Source organism: Pteropus medius, unplaced genomic scaffold, assembly GCF_902729225.1.
Source record: "Pteropus medius unplaced genomic scaffold, Ma_sr-lr_union100, whole genome shotgun sequence".
In the NCBI taxonomy this organism is placed as follows: domain Eukaryota; kingdom Metazoa; phylum Chordata; class Mammalia; order Chiroptera; family Pteropodidae; genus Pteropus; species Pteropus medius.
In genome coordinates this window covers 67,188-88,551 of record NW_024347727.1, presented here as the reverse complement: position 1 = coordinate 88,551, position 21,364 = coordinate 67,188, and the positions used below count along the sequence as shown (strand labels likewise).

Sequence of the window (21,364 nt, the reverse complement as noted above, 5' to 3'; positions counted from 1 at the left end):
GCTTCTTCAGTGTTTGCTCTAAACTCTGTGTCTATTTGAAATGTACACTTGAAGTCTCGCCACGTGTTTATAACATCTGCTTTTCTTCTAGGACATTTTTAATATGTGGCTCCTCGAACACTCTGTGGCTTCTACTCTAGTATTGGTTTGTATGGAAATAAATCTGATTCCCCAGCATCGATCAGCAAAGGGGTCGTTTCTTCCCTACGGCTTCCTCGATCGTGTACAAGGACATCGGAATGATAAGGAACCCAGGAGTGGCGGGGATGAGCGGAGGGGGACATGAAACAGTAGACTACGAAGCTGCCAAACCCGACCCTGCAAAGGGACATGTCTGCTGTTTCCCCTCCCTTTGTGGCCACAGAAGGGCTGGGTGTCCTCCCATCTGATCCGAGCTCAGAAGAAACTCACTTAAAGGAGGTTAGTTTATTGGTCCCCCACAGAGAGAGCTATCCATGGGGGAGCATGGCGAGGGGGCCCCATCTCGGGGACCTCACTCGACTCTGCGCAGGTGGTGGAAGCTCTGCACAGTTCTCTCCACGGCGTCGTCCATAGTGACCAGTGGCTGGTAGCCCATGGCTTTTTTGGCTTTCTCGCAACTGTAATAGTGCGATGTGCCAGCCAGTGCGACGCGCATCGGTGTAAAAGTGGGCTTCAGCTGTACAACAGGGCTGAGCACTGTCACCAGGAGGGACAGCATGAGGGCCAGGTAGTAGGCCACCCAGTAGGGTATATAGTACTTAGGGGCCTCGTAATTGAGGCCTGTCAGGATGCGCGACAGGAATGTCCAGAAGGGGATGGGCTCGTCATTGGTGATGTGGAACGCCTGGAGAGAGAACGTGAAGTTAGACACCGCTCCCCAGCTACGGGGATGAGTGGGCCGAGCTCGGAGCTCGGAGCTCGGAGCTCAGCTGCAGCTGCTGGCTCAGCCCAGGACCGATGTTTTGGGAAATCAGTGGTCATTCCCTGCCTGCCCTCCCTGGCCCCTTTGCAGAGCAGCTCAAAAGTGAGGCGGATACTAAGCTCACGCAGGTCACAGCATTTCCGTGATCCTGTAATCCGGAAGTGCCAGCCACCGGCGGAGATGGCCTTTTGATTGGCAGCTGTGGGCAGCTGCAGGTGTACGTAAGGAAGGCATGAAAGTTTTATCTGCGCCAGAGTTTTAAGTGAAGCTTAGATTGCACTAGGGAAAGCTCACTTGCTAATTTAATTTAGGAATTGTGCTAATCGTGGTAAAACTCATCTTCCTATCTTCAGATGCAATGAACAGGTCAGATTACATTTCTCAAATGTGCCGTTTAGTCTAAACTGAAAGGCACACCCACCCTAAGAGTTATGTGAGTAGGAAAATAGCAGAGGCCCAGATAGGGGTCGATTCCCAAGGCAGGAGTGAAAAACAAGAAGACAGGGGCCCTCGGAGCAAGAGGAAAGGGTGAGGGGCCCCGTGCGCTCTCCCATCTCTGCGTCAGTGCTCAGCTCCCCACAGGGTCCCCCCGCCCACTGGGTACCAAACACCAGGGGATTCACATGCATCTGCCCCTCTTGAGGAGTAAGAGGTGTGAGCACTGTGGGGCGATGGGGGGAAATGGAGACTTTGGGGATGAGTAGGAGAAAGGGTGAGTAGGCAGCGCCCCGCCCAAAGTATGAGGGACCCTGTCTGGAGTAGCCACGTCCACGGTGGGCAGCCAGGTCACGTTCATGGAGAACCAGGTCCTCTATCTGTTCAATCGCAGCTCACCCCTCCAGATTTTGGCTGCCCCGTGTAATGTGGCGCTGCCATGACACCACACTCCCAACCAGAGGAACTTAACCCCGGCCCAACAGGATCCTAAAGCAGGTCCGCCGGGATTCAGGATCACAGAGGCAATGTGCCAGTGGATCCGATCACAGGGAGAAGAAGTCTGAAGATGGGCAGCGTGCAGGAGCAGGATGTGGTGGGCCAGCCCCCGTGGAGCCGGGAGAAGTGGGTGCCTTACCTTGCCAGCCAAGGCCGTGTCTTGTGAAAGGTGCTCTGCGGCCAGAATGTGTCCATGGACCACGTTATCCACGAAGGTAAAGTCCACCAAGTTCTCTCCGTTTCTGCAGACACAGAAGGATGGTTTCACCAGGCTGGAAGCACTCAGCTACACACTTAGCGGGGTCCGAGCCCGTGGACCCGGGACTGCTCCTGAGTCTCAGCGTTTGAAAGACTGCTACCTGCATAACGGTTGCTACCTGCCTTGGCGATGCCAGCCCCTGGCACACCCGGACATCGGTAACCTAAAGATGTGCAGGAGGCCAGGGCTGCTAGGGCCCTCGGGGCGATGGAATGTTTAAGGGCCAAGCGCGGCGCCCTGCCTGCCCACCCTGGCGTGGCCAGCACTGCTGCTGTGAGCTCCAGTTTGGGCAACAGCCATTAACTCCTTCCGGGACACAGTGGGCTAACACCATGCTCTGGCCTCACGCGTTTCTACCATGTCTGTGTAATCCCTCAAAGCAATAAGACAGGGCAGCAGGGAGGCCCAGTGAGAGGCAGGCAGGCAAGGCGGTAAGGCACAGGGAGAAGGAAGGACGGATGGACGGACAGAAGGAAGGAAGGAAGGAAGGGCGGGCAAATGGACACTGTCGCCACCTGCAGAGGCCCGTCCGCCTGCATATCCCTCAAGGAGGAATGTTCACACATGTGTCTTCACAGATGCCAGGAGGGCTGAGGGCCTGGCCCTTGACATTGGCCCAGTCTTTCCCCTCTGGGTCTGTTTCTTCCATTTGCAAACAGGCATGCAACATTTATCCAGCCTGCCTGAGATGCGTACTAGATTAAATAGTGTCCTCCCTAAGTCCATGTCGCCCTCGGATGTGTGGATGTGACCTTATTTGGAAACAGGGTCTTTGCAGACGTAGTCAGGCAGGGTTAGGTGAGATCGTCAGGCAGGAGAGCGGCCCTAAATCCAAGGCTGCCGTCCTTACGGGACAAGGGAAAGTTGCACGCGGACGCACAGAGAAGGCGGCCACACGAACACGGAGGCGGAAGCCACTGTGGCGCATGAGCACGGCGAGGCTCGCCGAGGACGGCAGTGCCGCCGCCAGCCGGAAGAGCCTCCTGGGAGCCATTCTGCCTCACGGCCTCCGGAAGGAACCCACCCTGCACTCTGTACTTCTGGCCTCCAGAACTGGGAGAGAATTCATTTCGATTGTTTTGAACCCCCCGTGTGCGGTCATGAGCTGTGGCAGCCCCAGGAAATGAACACGGAGGACAGCAGAGAAGGCCATGTGACAAGAGAGTGAACGTGACTGATCCTTGTGACGGTGGGGTCAGGGGCTGTGGTGAACAGCAACCGTGGGCCGACTTACCCAATGATAAACTTCATCATGCCTTTTTTGGCTGCGTCAATGAGGGTGGGGACCAGCTGGGGGTCCCTTGGGCCGAAAATGCCATGGGGGCGGATAGCTGTGGTGAAAAAATTCTTCTCGGGATTGTTCGCGACCAGGACCTCCTGTAGGAGAGCAGGAGGAACGCGTCCGTGGATGACATGCCGCACCAGGTAAGCAGCACCTCCCACAGGGGACACAGATGCCACTCACTGCACAGGGCCGAAGACCTACATCAGCGACTAGTATGACCCTGGCTACTTCTCTACCCGACCCACGTCTCCCCGCTACCCAGACTGGAAAATGCAGGCGAGTCAGCTGGGTCAAAACCAGTTAAGACGAAACAGAAAGGCCTGGGATTGGCTTCCAGACCAAAATGCACAAGTACAGCCAGGGGAACACGAGCCTCGGTGGCAGTTTACGGAAAAGAGCCGAGGGTTCTGGTGAGCGACTGAGGCGTGAGCCTCCAATGAGGCTGCCACCACCAAAGGGGCCCTTGCCTTCAGCTCCGCGGGCCGACTGCACGTTTCCACCCATCTTGGGCTGTCCTGGTCAGCTCTGAGTACCAGCTCCCAAGAAAGGACTCTGATGAACCCATGTGGGGCAGGAAAAAGGGACTGAGGAACTAAAGGGTCTGGGAGAAACTAGAACTTAAGGGCTTGAAGTATAGAGGAACGAGTTTTGCCTCAAAAGTAACAAAATTTCCTGAATGATCTGTTATGTTATTGGTAAAAATGGGGACCATGACAATGCCTATCCTGAGGCGGCCGGCTGTGCGCTGATTAAATGAGATGGCCCATGCCAACTGTCTGGTAAGTATAGTTGTTATGTCACCTCACCTAGAATTTCTACTCAGTGGTGGCGAAATTTCTCTATGTGTTTGGGTCCCAGTGAGTTTAAGTTCCTTGTTGACTGGGTTTGTAACCATCAGAGCTACCCTACAATGCAGGAGTGGTCTTGCAACAGATTCCCAGAGCTGGCCCTCATGCTCCTGCCGGGCACCCGGTCCCCCATGGTAATAGGGGAAATGACTAAATAAGCCTTCGAACGTCCTCTGCCAAGGCTCACGTCTGTTACTAAAAAGAAGAGAGACGAAAGGGTCCTAGATAAATGCCACATTCCTTATCTTATATCAAGAGGTTTGAAAGCCAACAGAGCATTGTGTGCCTACAGCGGCCGACAGGATGTTCCAGTACGGGTTATTGGTGGAGGCGTTTACAGGCTTGGGTTATTTCCAGTACCCAAAGTCGATGCAAGCAGGACACAGTCTGAGCCATGCCTGCCACCCGCAGCTGCTGAGCACAGAGGGTGGGAGTCCCAGGCGCCATGGATGAGAGTGCACAGGGCCCAGCGGAAGCTCCCATTCTGTGGCTCAAGTCCGGGCGGGTGGGAGCTCTGTGAGGCTCTCTGTGTTCCAAGCAGCAGGGTGGCAGACAGGACTCCAGCTTGCAAAAGGCCAAGCCTCTACCCCCGGGACTGAGGACCTCGTGTCTCCCTGCAGATGAGTTCTCCTGGGACTTTCTGAGCTGAAGTCATAGCAAACAGGCAGCTGGCTCTCAGGCAGTGCCCGGGGCTGGGGCGGAGGACACATGCCAATTAGGTGCTGAGCTCTGGTTTGACAGGTACTGGCTGTACAAGACCCCTCAGTGGGTGTGATGTGTGACAAGCACCTGGGAAAGGTCAAGTCACAGCTACCCGGCTCAGGCGAGCTGTCTGTGGCTGATGAACTTCCCTGGTCCTGAGCTGAGGCTGTCCTCAGGGTCATGTCCTCCCTGGACATTAATCCTGGAGCTACCTGCTGTCTGGGTCCCCGGAGCCCAGGAGTCCAAGGGTTTGGTGCCTATTACTCACCCAGACTGCACCTAAAACCAGGTGCTCCCAGGCAAAGCCAGTTTACCAAGTGGAAAAGTACTTTTTTCCTTAAAATCAAGGAAGATCCTTCCACTGTTTAATTTTTCAAAAGGGAGGGGGACAACACTGCCAGTGGGAAGGTGTTTCAAGACGCACTCCTTGTGTGGTGAGCCCGAGTCCTGCCTACACACTTTGGATCATCATAAACTGTCTAATTTCCGACTTCTACGGCAACTGAGTAACCTCGCGCAGTGCAAGTTTGAGTGCAGGCTCTTGAGCTAACTGCCGTGGTTCAGCCATCTGCTAGCTGCATGGCCTCAGGAAGGTTCTGCATCTCCGGGCATCAACCATCCCCATCCATAATCTGGTGACGATAATGGTGCCCACCTTATGGGGCGACTGCCAAGTTTCAATGAGGCAGTTCCTGTAAAAGACTCAGAGCAGTGTCTGGCCACATTTAAGCTATCGTGTTATGATATCTTGAACTGAATTTCACCCACGTTAGCTACTTAGGCCTCAGAATACTAACTTCATGTGTTCATAAACATTTTTCTCAAGGATCTAAGCCCTTCAGGTTTTCATGGAACTCGACTGTCCCCCACTCAACCACTTCTCGGGTACGTACTCTCTCCTGTAAGATCTTTGTTTCTGTGTAGTAGTCAATGGGTTTCATGGCATATGGAAGGTCTTCTGTGCCATTCTTGATGTCGACACCTTCGAAGATAACACTAGCACTGCTGGTTAAAATGAGTTTCTGGCAGAGGAGGAAGAAAGATTAAAAAAAAAAAAACACGAGTCAGGAATGATCACTAGTGAAACGCTCACGTATGAAAGAGAATCAAATGACACCTGTTCTTGACATTCGCGAGCAAGGCACCGTACATGTTATTTACTGCAATGCCTTTGCTTTTCGAGCCTTCCTAAAATAATCCAAAGATCGCCATCTTTTGTAGCTATGCGGATCCCAAACGCATTATGGTATTACATTCTAAAACGGCGGAGTTCATACATTTTCTCTCTTCTATCTCAACTGAGGCTTTAGGCTTGGATTATTCATGGTATCTCATTAGGGGAGTGATTCTCCATGGGGAAGGATAGCCCACAAACTGCAAGGGAGATGGCTGTCTGAGAAAGACCCCTGGTGATTCTGACAACCAACCCTGGCATGTCGGCACATGCACATGCACATGCACACACACGCCCACTCGACAAATACTATTCCAAAGGAAGATGCTCTCTCATGAGGGTCCCCAGCTTCCAGCCTCTGGTTAAGGGCAGCTCAACCGACACTGAAGATCATTAACTACAATCGTATCTCTATCGCTTTTATTCAACTCGGCCCTGGAGTCCTAGCCAGAACGGTAGGATTAGACAAACAACGAGGTATAATGATTTGAAAAGAAGAAATGAAACCCTCACCATTCCCAGATATTGGAAATGTGTACAGAGAAAACACTATGAATACACAGAAAATATTAGACTTGAGCAAAGTTGCTGAGGACAAAAATTAAGCGTGCAACTGAAAATGTGATATGGAAGATATTATTTCACTAAGCAGAAATGAAGTACACAGGAATAAATTTGACGAAAGATGTGCAAAACCATTATGAAGTATGAAACTCTATTGAAAAGCACGAAAGAGAGATACACAGAGATCGTATATATTTATGGATAAGAAGCCTCAACATTGGAAAGATGTCAATTCTCTCTCAAATGACCTTTAAGTTCGGCGCAACTACAGTAACAACTCCAACAGGCTTTATGAATGAACTTGACAAGCGGATCCAAAAGAGTGTATGGACGAGCAAAGGGCTAGGGATAAGCAAGTGAATTCTGAGAAACGCGGCTGGGGTGCCTTGTCCTACCAGACACTGAGATTCATCCTAAGGCTCGCTGGATTAAGGCAGAGCAGTGGCCCGGGCACAGACCCATGCAGGGCACCAACACCTAAGATGTGCTGGACGGGGCGCTGACACACGAGAAATGGTGCCGGACAACAAAACACGTGGTCTCTACCTCAGACCATACACAGGCTTAAATTCCTGGTGGATGAAAGGTTTAAATTTGAGAAGCAACGCTTGAAACCTCTGAGAAAAAAAAATAAACACATTAAACAATCTTTTGACCTCAGTGTTGTGAAATGTTCCCTAAATACAATGCAAAAAATACAGTTTTATAACATGCAAACCAATACCTTATATGGACTTCACATGGAGCGAATAAATGATAAACCCAAATGCACAGTGCTGGTTCCCCATGGGTGGGAAAGGATGGGTATGGCATTGATGATGGATGCACACAGGGCTTCAACTCTAGCAGAAAAAGTGTTTCTCGAACGCTGTGATGAGTGCATGGCTGCTACACTATATTATTCTCCAAGCTTTTTTTGGATGCCTGGGATGTTCCATTTAAAACCAGCAGCGGTGCGCTTCGCAGCGCCCCGCTACACAAGCATGGGAGAGTAAGGAGTCTGGGCGCCGGGACCAAAGGGTCTGATTCAAATCCCACATCTTTCATTTACTGGCAAAGAGACGGCACTTAGCCCTCCAAATCTGCTTCCTCACTCGTCAAGTGACATTAGTAGCCCCTGGTTACCTAACGAGGAGCAAGTTGGGTGACATTTGCAGGGCAAAGTTTCTTGACATTTGACAAGTGTAAAGGGGTCACTGTTACTATAACTGATCCTGCCTAGGGCCTGAGCTCAGAAGAGCTGCTGTCTCGCTTCAGTCCTTCCTGCTGTTTACGCAGCATCTATGGCACATGTCACTGTGAGGGTGGGGCGCTCAGCTAACGGGGAGCTGTTCTGTCCAGTAGCTGATGCCCCGTAAAGGTGGTCCTGAGAATCAGGATTTAGAGCCATGCAACGAGCTACGACACGGTAGAAATTCGTGTCCCTTGGGTCTGCGTTACGACTGTGTTAGGACGGGTTTCTACTGGGTAAAAGTAAGTAGTTATTCTTTGAAAATATAAGCGAGGTCTGGCAAGTAGATGAGTTTCTTAAAAGGTTACTGTATGATCCAGGAATTCCACCTCTGGGTATTTACCCCAAAGAAGTGATGACAGAGACAGGAATAGAGATTCGCACACCCCTGTTCACAGCAGCGTGATGCACAACACTCGAAAGGGGAAAATGACTCAAGTATCCATTGATGGATGAACGGAGAAACGAAACGTGGTCCATCCATACAAGGAAATGTTATTCAGCCTTAAAAAAGGAGGAGATTCTGACACATGCTATAAAATAGATGAACCTTGAAGACAGGCTAAGTGAAGTCAGCCAGTCACAAAAGGACAAATAGTGTGTGATTCCACTTATACGAGGTCCCTAGACTGATCAAATTCAGAGACAGAGAGCAGAAGAGTGGGTGCCAGGGGTACAGGGAGGAGGGATGTGGAGCTGTTTAATGGAGATAGATTTCGATTTGGAAAGACGAAGAGTTCTGGAGATGGGTGGTGGGGACGGGTGCACGGCACTGTGGGTGTACTTAATGCTGCTTAAAAATGCTTAAAATGCTTACTGTTATCTTTATATGTATATTATCACGATAAAAATATAAGCAATATCTATATTTTGTAGCTCTTTAACCAAAGACTAATAAGCCTTAGGGTCTATTCTGACGCAGTTGGAATGTTACAGCTCAGATTGGCCCAGCTGCTCTGGGACTGAATTTCTAGGATGTTCCCGACACTTCTGGAAACAAGCCTGGCTAGGTTAGGAAGAGAGCAAGAACCTTGGCCCCCACATATTTAGAAATGTGTGACAGCACTCACTCCGGCTCTCCCCTTACCTGAACCCCAGCCTGTTTGCAAGTCTCGATGACACTCTTGGTGCCAATGTAATTGACTCTGTAAAAGAGTTCCTTGTTGTTACTTGATGGGGAGGGTGATGCACAGTGGAAAACTGTACTCACGCCTTTCACAGCTGGGTACAAGTCCTGGAAAAGCAAACAAAGGCAAAACAAATCAGTCCTTCCGTGCACGAGTCAATAACCTCCTCGCATGCCCATGCTCCAATCTGTGGCACACACGTGTCTTGCCCTTTTATAATCCCACAATTAACAGGGAAATACATTCTCATTGTAAAATATGTATCATTCGAAGTATATGGGAAAGAAATCATGTCGTCACTTTAATTGTCTCTTCCCCATGAACTGGTCCCCAAGAAAAACTCGTCTGGGGCCTGAAAACCGTGTGGGATCCAGGCAGAGGCAATATGGCAACATCTGATAAAATTCAGAATATGCCTACCCTTATGACACGGGTAAAGCTTGAAAACATTATGTTCAGTGAAAGAGGCTAGTCATAAAAGGACAGACACTGTATGATCACGCTTCCATGAAATGGCCAGAACAGGCACACCCACAGAGACAGGAGATGAGTGGGTGCCAGGGGCTGGGAAGGTAGGAGAGAAAATGGGGAGCCACTGCTAATGGGCCCGGGGTTCTCTTTTGGCGGAGGCGGGGAGTGTTCTGGAAATTAGATATGGTGATGGTTGCATAACTTTGTGATTATACTAATGACCGCTGAACTGTGCACTTTTAAATTTCGAATTTATGGAATGTGAATTCGATCAAAAAAAAATGAAAATAAAACAAACCCAGCAATTGCACTTTGGGGCATATACTCTGGAGTAAGCAGTTGGCACGCTACAGCCTACGGACAACTTTGTTTGTGAATAAAGTTTTATTGGCACACGGCCACGCCCATTTGCTTACATACTTACCAGGCTGCCTTTGCCCTACCTAGGCAGAGTGAAGTAGTAGTGACAGAAGTGACAGTTATTCATTCTGAGTGGTAAGAATCTGGGTGTGCGTTAAATTCTTTCTAATAATTTTAATTTTTTTTTTCCAAAAGAAAAAAATAATTATTTTGAAAACAACAGTTTGGTTGGCCTCTGAGCAGGGGAGGTCTGCTGGCTTCCCCTCGGGAACCTGGGGAAATCAGTAAGGCTGGGTGGTCCGTTACCTGTTGGTTGCAGAGGTCGCCCACAAAGAACTTCACCTGGGGATTGTCGAACCCCTGTCGCATATCAAATACATTGACAGCATAGCCTCTTGCCAGCAACTGTTCCACCATGTGCTGTCCCAGGAACCCAGAGCCTCCGATCACCGTGCACCTCTTGGCCTGCAGAGAGAGAGAGGGATGGCAGGGGACACCGGTATGCTAACTGGAACCTATAAAGGGACTGGACTCACGTGTCGGGAGCCACTGCAATGGCAGGTCTATCTCTCTCTGTTTTTTATTTGTTTGTTTGTAACTCTTCTTGGGCCAATTCGGAAGCTTTGTATAATTTTGGTGTTCTATCACCAGTGGCAATCTCCTCTCTTGGGATCGGTCAGGAGGGAAGAGAGAGAGAGTAAATGAGACCGAGGAAGACTTTGGCTACACTGGATGACCCGATACCTGCTGTGCGTTCAGTGAAAGGAAGAGGAGGCATCTCGGAAAGAAATTAAACCACCTATGATCAAAATCGGACAATCTAAAAGAAAGACAAAAACAAAAGTGGTATCTTCTCGCTTCCGATGGCTGATCCCTGGGCACTTATAAGGCAAACCAAACAAAAAAAACAAAAACGAGATCACACCACCCATGCAACTGACAGCGTGCACTTAAAACATCAGAAAGAAAGCACGGTTTCCATACTTGCGGGAGACAGTCAGGCCCTTTCCCTCCCCGACCCTGCGCGGCTGGGCTGGGTGGTTTCGGGCTCGCCGCCTAACCCCTTCTCGCCTTCGTATAGCCTGTAGTGGTGGACGGGCTCTGCTGAGGATGGGTGAGCTGCCAGTCAGCCAGGCAGGCCCAGGGCTTTGCTTCCCTTCTCCGAGCTGAGTCGGTGGACGAATCCGGGAGAACTCAGCTTCCGCACCGTGTGCACTTCCTCGACCACAGCAGACTCCGGGAGGCCCGTCTGATCCTCGAGACGCTAACCCTTAGGAGGCCTGGCTACTGCCCTTGTTGCCCCTGGGGAAGGCTTCTGCCATTCCACCCGGAAGCCCAGTCTAGCCTGCTGGGACCGAGCGAAGGCAAACTGAGGCACTCGGCTGACGGCCAGCAGTTACTGCCGTGTGTGTGAGGCCACCTGGAACATATGCCTCAGGGGGTCCCCATGACTGTGGCTGTGGGAACGAGTGCAGGGGTGACCAGCCAAGGACCCCCTCGGTGGGGCTCAGCCCAAACCACAGAATCATGAACAAAGGAATGGGTGTTGTTGTAAACCACTATGTTCTGAGATTGCTGCACAGCAAAAAGTAGCTGATACCTTGAATAAAGAGATGTATCTTATATAAAAAATAATACTCAACATTAATTGGTTTAATAAATGGACCAAAGATAATTTTTAGCCCACAGCTAACTATCAGTGGCTTGCTGGTGCGTATGTGTTTGCCTTTCCCCTTACTTGGTTCTGGCTGACTTTTTTTGTGTCGATACTCACTTCCGGAATGTCTTCTGTCGAAAGTGTACTTGTGACCAAGTCTGTCGTTGGTTTGTCAACTTGTTCCATTTCGGCTTCAAATGGGGTCTTGCCTGTGAAGTCCTTCTTCCCTGAAGACATATCTAGAGACAGACAGACATGTTATATAAACCAAAACATGTGGTAGCTGTCAGCGTCTGTGCGGGTGCCAACCCCCCGTCGAGTTTTCACAAAGAGGTGAACCTCGGCTGTAGCTGTTAGGTGGAGCCCTCGGCCACATTTTCTGTGACGTAGGCTGCCATAACTGAGCCCTAACTCTCCGTATACTTGGATTAGAAGCAGAACAGGAGGCCACTTAAATAACCTCATTCATCAGTTACAACAAAAACCCATCTCTGGCGTGGTGGCTTTTCCCATGGCACTCACGTGCTTCAGTTACTCTCTGTTTCTCTCGTATTGATCATTAGACTGCGGCAGTGCAATGGGAAAATGCACAGACCTAGGGAGCCCTGGGCTCCAGTCCTGGTCCGATCACAAATCTGCCCAAGTCACGTCTCTTTGCTGCAGCTCAGTTTCCCCATCAATAAAATGGACTTGGCACTCATCAGCGAGATGCTGCGGCCCGGGATGCTGGGAGGGGCCGGAGTGTGATAGGAGATGGCGCTCTCCTTCTGAGCGAAATTAAGCCCCCCCTCCCCGACTATGCACAGAAGAACCCTATGTCTGGGGCCATCGGAAACCTTGGGAGACAGCAGTGGAGCCCACCAGCTGGCAGTCCCTCCGTGATACCAAACAGAAGACGACTTTATCATGGATCCACGAACATCGTGACAAGGAAAACTGCTCACAAAAGGCTAGTTTGAGAGAAGACTGGTTTATAATCCCCCCGCACACGACTGTCTTGGTCCACTAGGCTGTGAGCCCCTGAAGTTCCAGCAAAGAGCCTGGAACGGAGTGCGAGTTGAACGGCGCGGCTGTGGCTGGTCGAAGAGGCCTCATCTGCAGAGCGGCAATCATTCCTGCCGACCTCAGAGCTGCTATGGGGCCTGGATGAGCCTCGGGGGGAAAGGGGAGCTGTGGCTTGTAACAGAGCACGTGGTGTCAGCTTGCTCATGCCTGCAAGCCCTCATTCTCCAGGCCTCTGCCAAGCAGAACCTGCATAAGACGGGGAGCCCACCGTCTAGCATGGGATGCGGACCCTGCAGATCACTGTTACAAGTGCCTCTGAGCTCTGCTGACGGTAAACCCAGAGCAGAGAGCCTGGTCAGAGGGAGATCCCTGAGCTGAGCCCTCAACGCCCTGGGGGAGGGAGTCAAGCGGAGAGGGTGGGCGTCCTGAAAAACACTGCATTGCTTGGGGTGAGAAGGACAAGGTGATGGCACAGAGCCAGCATGTTCTGGAGACTATGGCAAGCTGTGTCAGGGCGAGTGTGAAGCAACATTGGAAGCGAAGTTGAGAACATGCAGGGGCTGTTTGTCAGGCTAAGGAGTTACCTGAGGAGGAGATGCGGGAGGCCCTGGAAGCTGTAAGCAGGCGCAAGTGCTGAGATCAGAAAGATGACTCCGGCTGCAGCGTGGAGAAGGGATCTGTGCCAAGTCTTAGGCTCCAAGCATGCCAGGTAGGTGTAATGGCAAGAGCAAATCAGAGAACTAATATTGCCTGAAAACCTGCTAAATGCCAGGCCCTTTGACATAGATTATACCATTAAGATCCAAAAACATCCAGTTAGAAAGACAGTACTGGTCTTATTCAACAGATGAAAAACTGAGGCTCAGAGAGGTCAAGCGACTCGCCCAAAGTCACACAGCCGGCGCACAGCTAAAGCAGAACTTGGAGTTGTTCCGTCTCCTCTGCCATGCTGCAACCTGCGGACTGACTGGGAAGCCGGGTATGGATGAACACAAAGTTAGAAGGACTAGCAGGGGCAAACCTGGGCGGGAGGCTCAGATGCCAGGCTGTCTGGACTTTGTAGTCACGGGAAACTACTGAAGGTTTAAAAGCATGGGGGTGACCTGGCCAGAGCTGTTCCCTGGGAAGGTTAACGTGGCGGAGCACGGTGGACTAGAGAGGCGAGAGGCTGGAAACAGGGGGGCCACTCCCAGTCTTTCAACCAAAGTTTACTGAGCACCTAATATGTGCCTCTCACTTGTTGCATGTGCTGGAGTGCTAGCAGTGAACAAAACAAAGATGCCTGCCCTCATAGAGCTTACTTTCTACTGGATGGGCAATAAAGAACAAAATAAGTAAGTAAAATATACCATAGGTTAGAAGGTGATACTATGGGAAAAAAGTAGAGCTAGGTGTGGGGCTTGGGTGTGCTGGGAGATGCAGTGCTAGACGGGGTGCTTAGGGTGGCTCAGTGAGAAGGTGATAGTGAAGCAAAGACCCGGATGGGAGAACGAAGTGGACCACGCAGGCAGAAGGAACAGCTGGAGCCAAAGTTCTAAGTTTGGAGTGCACCTGCGCATTCCACGCCCAGCCAGGAAGCCCGTGTCCCAGGGCTGGAGGTCCCAGGGCACGGGAGGGGGGCATGTCACGCCAGGCCTTGCAGACCAACGTGAGAACTTGGTCTTGGATTAGTGGAGAGGCAGAGGTGGAAAAGAAGAAAAGAAATGGCATTGAAGGGGGAGAGCTCATAGAACTTGGAGGCTGATTAACGGGGAGGGGACAGAAAAGCAATCAAATACGACCGAAAGGTTTTGGACCTGGTTCATGCTCAAAGGGGCAGAGGGCAAAGGGCAGAAGGTCGGTGAACACTTTTATTTGAGGAATGCTAATAAACCGCAGGCTTTTGTCAGCCTGAGAAACTCATGCTCCGTCCCCTGCCTCCCGAAATACTTACTGCCTCAGTGCCCAGAGGGGAAGCAAGTAAAGGCTGAGCTCCACAGAGCGCTGTTACACGGCGCCCGCCGAGGAGGGCGGATCCTGGACCTCCAGCGCCACCGCTGCATTGTTGCGGCACAAACGCCCGTACACGCCCCCCCGTGATTCTCCAAGCATGCCTCGCACTCCCCAAACTCCTCCGCGACTTTGGCTCACGAGGGTATCTCGGCCCGGAACGCTCCTCCCTATCCACCTTTGAGTGTGTGGATGTCAAAAAGAGGGTATTGTGATGACCTCTCCCCCTCACGCTCGCTCATGTCTCCTTCACTCCCTTCGAAGTCCGTTCCCAGGCCCCTCGGCTCACCTTCCTGGGCTGCTTTTCGCCAGGAGAGAACTCAAATGATCCTCTCTTGGAACCTGGTCTGGAGGGATGCTCTCAAAGTACACCCTCAAAGAAAGAGCCTCAGCTGCTTCGGCTTCTAAGTCCCCGCCCTCCGAACAAGAGCCTCAGCTGCTTCGGCTTCTAAGTCCCCGCCTGTGCGACAATGCTCGGCATGTCCCTTCCCTTCTCTGGGTTTCAGTTGCCCCGTGAGTGGTCTCCACTCCAATACGCAAAGTTACGATATTCTGACCCTTCTGAGGCACTCCGATCCTAATTCTGTCTTAGCCCACAGCGGAAAGCCCTGACTCGGACCGCCCCACCCACTCCTCGCCCTCCCGCCCTGTTGCCGACCCCAGGCGGCTTCCATGGGCGAGGCCGCGATCCTTACTTGTCTGTAGATGTCCCCCTGGCCGACCTCAGCGAACCCGCAGTCAGCACCCACCGCTCCGGCTGCCGACGGCTACCCTTTTCTTTCCGCCCGCGTGAGTCGAGGATCAGCCGAGGCTCCTCCACCACCCCGACTGGCTCGGCTCCGCGCCGGCTCAGCCAATCTGAGCTCACGGCTTGACGCAAACAATGAGGCCAGGGCTCAGCCGCCTGCGCACTACTCCCGGCCCGGGGCCGGGCCTCTGTCGGGTTGGCCCCGCCCACTCCAGCCCTGAGCCAATGGAGAGCGGCGGCGCCAAGCGGCTAACCAATGGGGAACGGGGCGACGCGCGCGGGTTGGTGGGAAGTGCGCCGAGTCAGTGTATACGTCGGTTACCTTAACAACGGGCAGAGGAGTCTGTCGGCGATGGTGAGTGCCGGCTACCCTGTAGCACCCCTTACCCAAACGTTGAGCCCCTCCCAGGCCTTGGCCAACCCCGCCATCTCTCTTGTACCATTCATGGCTTCCGCGCGCCCCTCCTTCCTCTGATAGCTTTTCCGGAAGGGCAGGGAAGAGATGCCAGCCACCGTGCTGGGCCTGTGATTCGCCGCCGCCTCCCCTTCACTCACAGCCCGCCCCCACCGGCCCCTCGGGTTCCCCGGGTCTTCCCCAGCCCCCTCGGTGACCTGTTCCTGGGAGAAGACGCGGGTTCCCTGCAAATCCCGACCCCTCTCCGACGCTGGCCTCCTGGCCGCCTTGCTCTACCAAAGTTTCTGCACAGTGCTGGGGGGAGCTTTTATGACGTTTGATTGTTGACGTGCATTTTAAAGTTTAAATATAGGGGGGGCCATTTGGGAGACACTCTGAGGTTCTCGGGGAAAGCACAGATGTGCCAAGTGGATTGAGTTTTATTCTTCGATATTGACAGAATGTACATCTTAACAACTTAGTAATATTTGGCCAAATCTAGAAGTAATTAGAAAGTCAGAGCACTTAGAGGGAAACAGAGTACCACGAGTGGGCGTTATAAGGACATTTCTAGAATTAAGACCCTCAAATTCCGGGAGAGCTTATTATCTGTACAGTTATCTATACTCCACTCCTTGGCTAGCTAGCGCTCTTTCGGATGGTTTTCAAAAATAAGGGTCCAAAAGAACAAGGGATCATTCTTGCATCGAGAAACAGTAGTAAAGAACAAGGAGGGAGGGACAGAGGTGCATGGAAAGATCCATTGTTCTTCCCAGTAATCCCTTTTACCTCCCCAGTTAATCAAAACTTTGGGATTGGTTGGTATAAACTATTTTAAAAACAGATATGCTCGTCTCTATTTTATGTAAAGTGTGGACTGTAGTACATAATACTGTGCTTATGTGTTTGTTAAATGTCTAAAGGCCTCTAACTTTAAGAAGGCAAACATGGCATCAACTTCCCAGCGCAAAAGGATGAGTCCTAAGCCGGAGCTCACTGAGGCTCAGACACAGGAAATCCGGGAAGCTTTTGATCTCTTCGATGCCGATGGAACTGGGACTATAGATGTTAAGGAACTTAAGGCAAGCCTTGTACATTCCTGCTCTGCCGCCTTGCCTTTCCTCTGCTTCTTTGTTTTCTTTCCCTGTCACCGCTCTACTTCTTTTGCTCTCTTCTCCCTGAAAAAAGTAACAAGGGAAGAACGTACTGTTCTGTTTTCCTGTCTTTGCTTACCCCAAGTGTTATTAAATAAAACGAGTGCAAATCTCTATTTGCTTAGTGGTAATAGTGTTTCCCAATCATTTTAACATGACCGTGTCACATGCTGGCATAATGCTCTCAACACTGCTCCTGCTAGGTTTAGATGTACATATTGAGATGATCCTGTTTTCATTGTAGGTGGCAATGAGAGCACTGGGCTTTGAACCCAAGAAAGAAGAGATCAAGAAAATGATAAGTGAAATTGATAAGGAGGGGACAGGAAAAATGAACTTTGGTGACTTTTTGACCGTGATGACTCAGAAAATGGTAAGTTCGCTAAGACACTCAGCATATTTTCTACCCAAAATTTCAATCTCGATATTAAAATGTCTTTATCGAAGAAAAGTTCACACAAACTCAGGATGCTGAGGTTCTGCTTCACGTTCTTTAAGACCGCAAAGTCACAGAAAAGTCATTTACCCTCTGTCAAGTAGTGAACATATTACTGCTGTCACCTCGTTTGCTATTATCTTTCTCTAGCTGGGATGTCGATGTGATAACCACAAGCAATAAAGCCTGCAAACACCAACACTATTAGTGTCTCACAATTTGACAAGATGAATAAAGTTCACAATTCTTCTGCGTCCCATTTGTTATTCTGGGCAGCCTTAGCCTGAGGGCTCGTTACTTCAGTGGCTGTGCTTTTCGCCGCAGTGGGGACTTGGTCTTTCAGCACTTCCAAGCTTGAATTCACCCCTTCTCTAGTCTCTCAGGTGTCCCTCTTTTAAAGAATCCAGAGGGTCAGGAGAGACTATAAGATGTCACTCCACCAGTCCACTTCACTCCCCTGATGTCATCCCACCCAGGAAGTATGTTCCCATCGGGCCACAGGCCATTGCTCTTTCTTTGGCCTCCCGGCTCCTCCTCCGTGTGGCTCAGCTATGCTCTACCTGCAACTCCATCAGCGTCTCAGATGCGTTTCCCAGGGTGCAAGTCCGTTCCTGCTCTAATAATTCTCTTGCTTCGATATTATCTAATTGCACTTGTACCGTTCTTCATAAGAGATCAGGGAGCTTAACATTCTGTAACCACCTAATGAAACTGTCCCGTAGTCAAGGTTTTTCCCAAATTGCTCTTATCGGGCCTTCTCTCTCCCTTTAGCTACCTTTCAGGAATTTGGGGGACTTCAAGCTTTTGGAGATTTTCTTCTCTTCCTCCATTCCAATACTTGGGATCCCAGTAACTCCCCGTGACCTCATAACAAATGAGCCCTCTCTGTCCTCCCTGACCCCTCCACCAAGAAGATCCCTCTTCCACCAGCTTAAGGAACATATTTCACCTAATTTTAACTCAACCCTCTCCTCTATTTAAAAACAAATCCAGTTTCTCAACGGTTTGTACAAACAGAACGTCGTCAGTGCAATCCTATATATTTCCTTTTTAGCCTCTGGGTTTGTAATAATGTGGTTGGATTTGTTCTCTTTTTCACCCTGGGTGATGTTTGATTTCCCGCGACCTAGGACCTATGTCGTGAAGGCCATCGCCAAGATCATGCGGTGATGTAGGGGCAGGGCGGAGGGTGTAGGCGGTGGCGATTTAGGGCACGAGGAACTGTGGCGTTTGCATCCTCATGTGTTTTATGTTCTACTTGTTTAGTCTGAGAAAGATACCAAAGAAGAAATCCTGAAAGCTTTCAAGCTCTTCGATGACGACGAAACTGGAACGATTTCATTCAAAAATCTAAAACGCGTAGCCAAGGAGCTGGGCGAGAACCTCAGTGATGAGGAGTTGCAGGTTGGTCATGTGTCAGATCGGAATGCAGAATTCCTGCTGGGCGCCCTGGGTGACTTTTCCGAGTGACATTTTCTCTGACGCGAGTGCCACTTCGAAGGAAAACGAGTGTTTTCTTGTCCCTCTGCTGACCACTTAATTTCTCTTTCGATAGTGTGACAGACCTTTGGACCCTGCTCCGAGAAAAATGCACACATGGACAATTTTACTTAGGATTTTAGGTGTTAGGAATCCTCCCTGGTCAAGACAGTCTCTGAGCTCCCTTTTGGGAGATATGTTTGTCAAAGTATGACTTTGATTTCAGGTAACTTTTCAGGCACCAAGCTATTATAAAAAACAGCACATTTGCACTGGGTGGACTACAGCTGTCCCTTCATGTTGCTTAGTCACATTTTAGTTTCCTTACGGATTAATCTAACCCGATTCTTTACTGTCGCGCAGGAAATGATCGATGAAGCTGATCGAGATGGAGACGGAGAAGTCAACGAGCAAGAGTTCCTGCGCATCATGAAAAAGACTAGCCTTTATTAAGATCCTTCTCCCCTTTCCTGCCGCAGGCACATGTCACCAGAGTTAGTGCCTGCCATCGTGTGAAACTTGGTTTTTGAGAACACAAACTGTTCCCCCCCCTTCACTTACCTCCCCGTATAACTTTAGTAATAACCTCAAATGTTAGATTTTTGAAAGCGATTTTTGATAGTAAAGCTCTTTGCAAGGTGACCCGCTGGTGACTTTAATTCCCCAAAGCAGAGAGAGCACATCAGAGTGGAGAAAAGGGTGTCAAAGCTTTCGCCCACCTGCCATTCTGCCTTGTATCTCTTTACTCTTGTCGTGCACTCCCACGTTTATGCCACCACAGAAGGACTTCTTAGACAAGCACATGTCGTACCTGGGTCACCACAAGCAGCAGGCATCTCTTTGATGCTTCCGGTTTTAATTGACACCTGAGTGCAGCTTCCTCTTTTAAAAAAATCCAGTGAACTCTCTCACTTGCACTTGGATATGTGTTTGTGCTCCTTCTTTGTCTTAAAAATAAAGCCTTTCTTATTTTGAACTTTTGTTCTCTAAGGATGAGTTCTTTAGCCTTGCCTATGAGTTAATCTTCTAAAGCATTGCGTTGAAGGCAGCCTGGTAGATCCCAAACTCCTGACCAGACTGTGGGCAGAAGACGAAATTATCCTTTGCTACTGGCACAAATTGGTTCTTGCCTTGGGAACTGGTCGGTGTGTAAAATTAGTAGAATTGCCATTTCACTTAAGCCTGAATGATGCCCTAAAAATAGTTTTGGCAAGGAGTAAGGCCAAAAAAGAGTTACTGGTAATTTGTGCTTGGACAGATCGGGGAAAGCCGGGTTGAATTCTGGTCAGTGTATTTGCTGGACAGTGTCTCTGAATCTTGGTGTCAGGTTGGGGCTGAGTCAACTTGTTCAGTTCCCTCCTTGCTCCATACAAGATGACCTATAAGAGAAGCCCTGGCAGGTAGCATTAAGTTTTCCGCCCCGGGCCGAGGGTGGGGAGCCAGAAGGGGCAAGGGGTATGGAAAATGAATAAGGACGGAATGCTTATTAACCCACACACAGCCTGGAGCGAAGGGCTTTCAAAGGACTGGGGGTGTTCTAGTTCCAGAACAGGGTTGTCTGATGTAGCTGACAAAAAGAACATCTAGGTCAATTCGAATTTCAGATCAACAGTGCTTTTTTTTTTTTCCAGGACAAGTATATCCCATTTAGAATTTGCTATCTTTTATTCATTGTTGACCTGAAATTCCACTTTGCCTGGGTGTGACTGTACTAGGTGGGGACCATGTTAAATAGAGGTGACCCTGGGCCTCTTCCCTGGACACCAGCATCCTGGAGGACTCGAGGGCCCCCAGACGAGTCTCCTGCAGAGGGACGGTTCCTTGAGAAACACCGGGGCATGTGCGGGGGAGCCCAGAGCGGCCTCAGACCTGGGTTTTCACATGGGCTCCACCGCTTCCTGGCTGGGTAATTTGGGGGCAAGCGACCTCTCTGGGTACCTCGGACTCCTTGTGTGTGTGATGGGGACAACAGTTGTGCTTAACTCAGAATCACTGGCGGTCCAATGGAAGCGTACATAAAGGACCTGGCTTCGCAGTGTCCAAGAAGGAGGCATTTCAGAAGTGTTTGTTCACACGGTCATTCCTTTGGTATGGTTGTCACATAAGCTTTGTTGTTAAAGGTGGGTCCACGAAGCTTTTATGATCACTGTCCCCAAAGTTGAGCTGATAGCATATCCTGGCAGGATTTGACCTTTGTCGTATAACTGTTTCTAATAAGAGGCACACGATCTGATAAAAGACATAGAATATTGGAAAGGAGTGAATAGACCGGGCCCTACTTCCAATATTACTGTCGACTGTCACCTTGGAAACATTCTTATCTCCTGGTTAATGTTTTCATAAATGAAAAAGTCAGAAATCTCTTACTGGGAGGGAGAGTGGCAAGCGACATGTTATCCCTGAGAATCAACATAAGCATAAGATGTTGGTCATATCCGTGCCCCGCGGCCATAAACATGGAGGGCATGGGAAGGATGGGGAGGGAATGGCAGGAGAGGTCAGTGCAGGCGCTGATGATGTCGAAAGTTGTAGAGAGAGTGGAGGGTGATGGGGAGGGAGAGGAGCAGGAGTCGGTTCACCACGGGGCTGGAGCAAGAGAGGCGGGGGAGTCGGGAAGACAGAGAAGTAGAAGAAGTTAGTTTCT

At 50.3% G+C, this 21,364-nt stretch overlaps 2 protein-coding genes across 3 annotated transcripts; one reads left to right on the top strand and one right to left on the bottom strand.

Moving 5' to 3' along the window:
- Positions 1-407: 407 nt before the first annotated feature.
- On the bottom strand, positions 408-15,398 carry NSDHL (NAD(P) dependent 3-beta-hydroxysteroid dehydrogenase NSDHL). Of its 2 annotated transcripts, none has more exons than XM_039877009.1 (8): positions 15,205-15,395; positions 11,633-11,754; positions 10,165-10,323; positions 8,988-9,134; positions 5,825-5,953; positions 3,331-3,473; positions 1,977-2,079; positions 408-826 (listed from the first exon to the last, which is right to left on the bottom strand). In XM_039877009.1, the coding sequence occupies exons 2-8, from the start codon at positions 11,750-11,752 to the stop codon at positions 494-496; spliced, it is 1,134 nt and encodes a 377-aa protein (XP_039732943.1). In that variant the 5' UTR covers positions 11,753-11,754; positions 15,205-15,395; the 3' UTR covers positions 408-493. The 2 variants fall into 2 exon arrangements, with proteins under 2 accessions (XP_039732943.1, XP_039732944.1); XM_039877010.1 differs by having other exon boundaries at positions 494-826; positions 15,259-15,398.
- A 100-nt stretch (positions 15,399-15,498) lies between these two features.
- Positions 15,499-19,233, top strand: LOC120614231 (centrin-2). The gene is made up of 5 exons (XM_039877011.1): positions 15,499-15,612; positions 16,575-16,733; positions 17,050-17,178; positions 18,508-18,645; positions 19,084-19,233. The coding sequence occupies exons 1-5, from the start codon at positions 15,514-15,516 to the stop codon at positions 19,171-19,173; spliced, it is 615 nt and encodes a 204-aa protein (XP_039732945.1). The 5' UTR covers positions 15,499-15,513; the 3' UTR covers positions 19,174-19,233.
- The last annotated feature ends 2,131 nt before the right edge of the window (positions 19,234-21,364 follow it).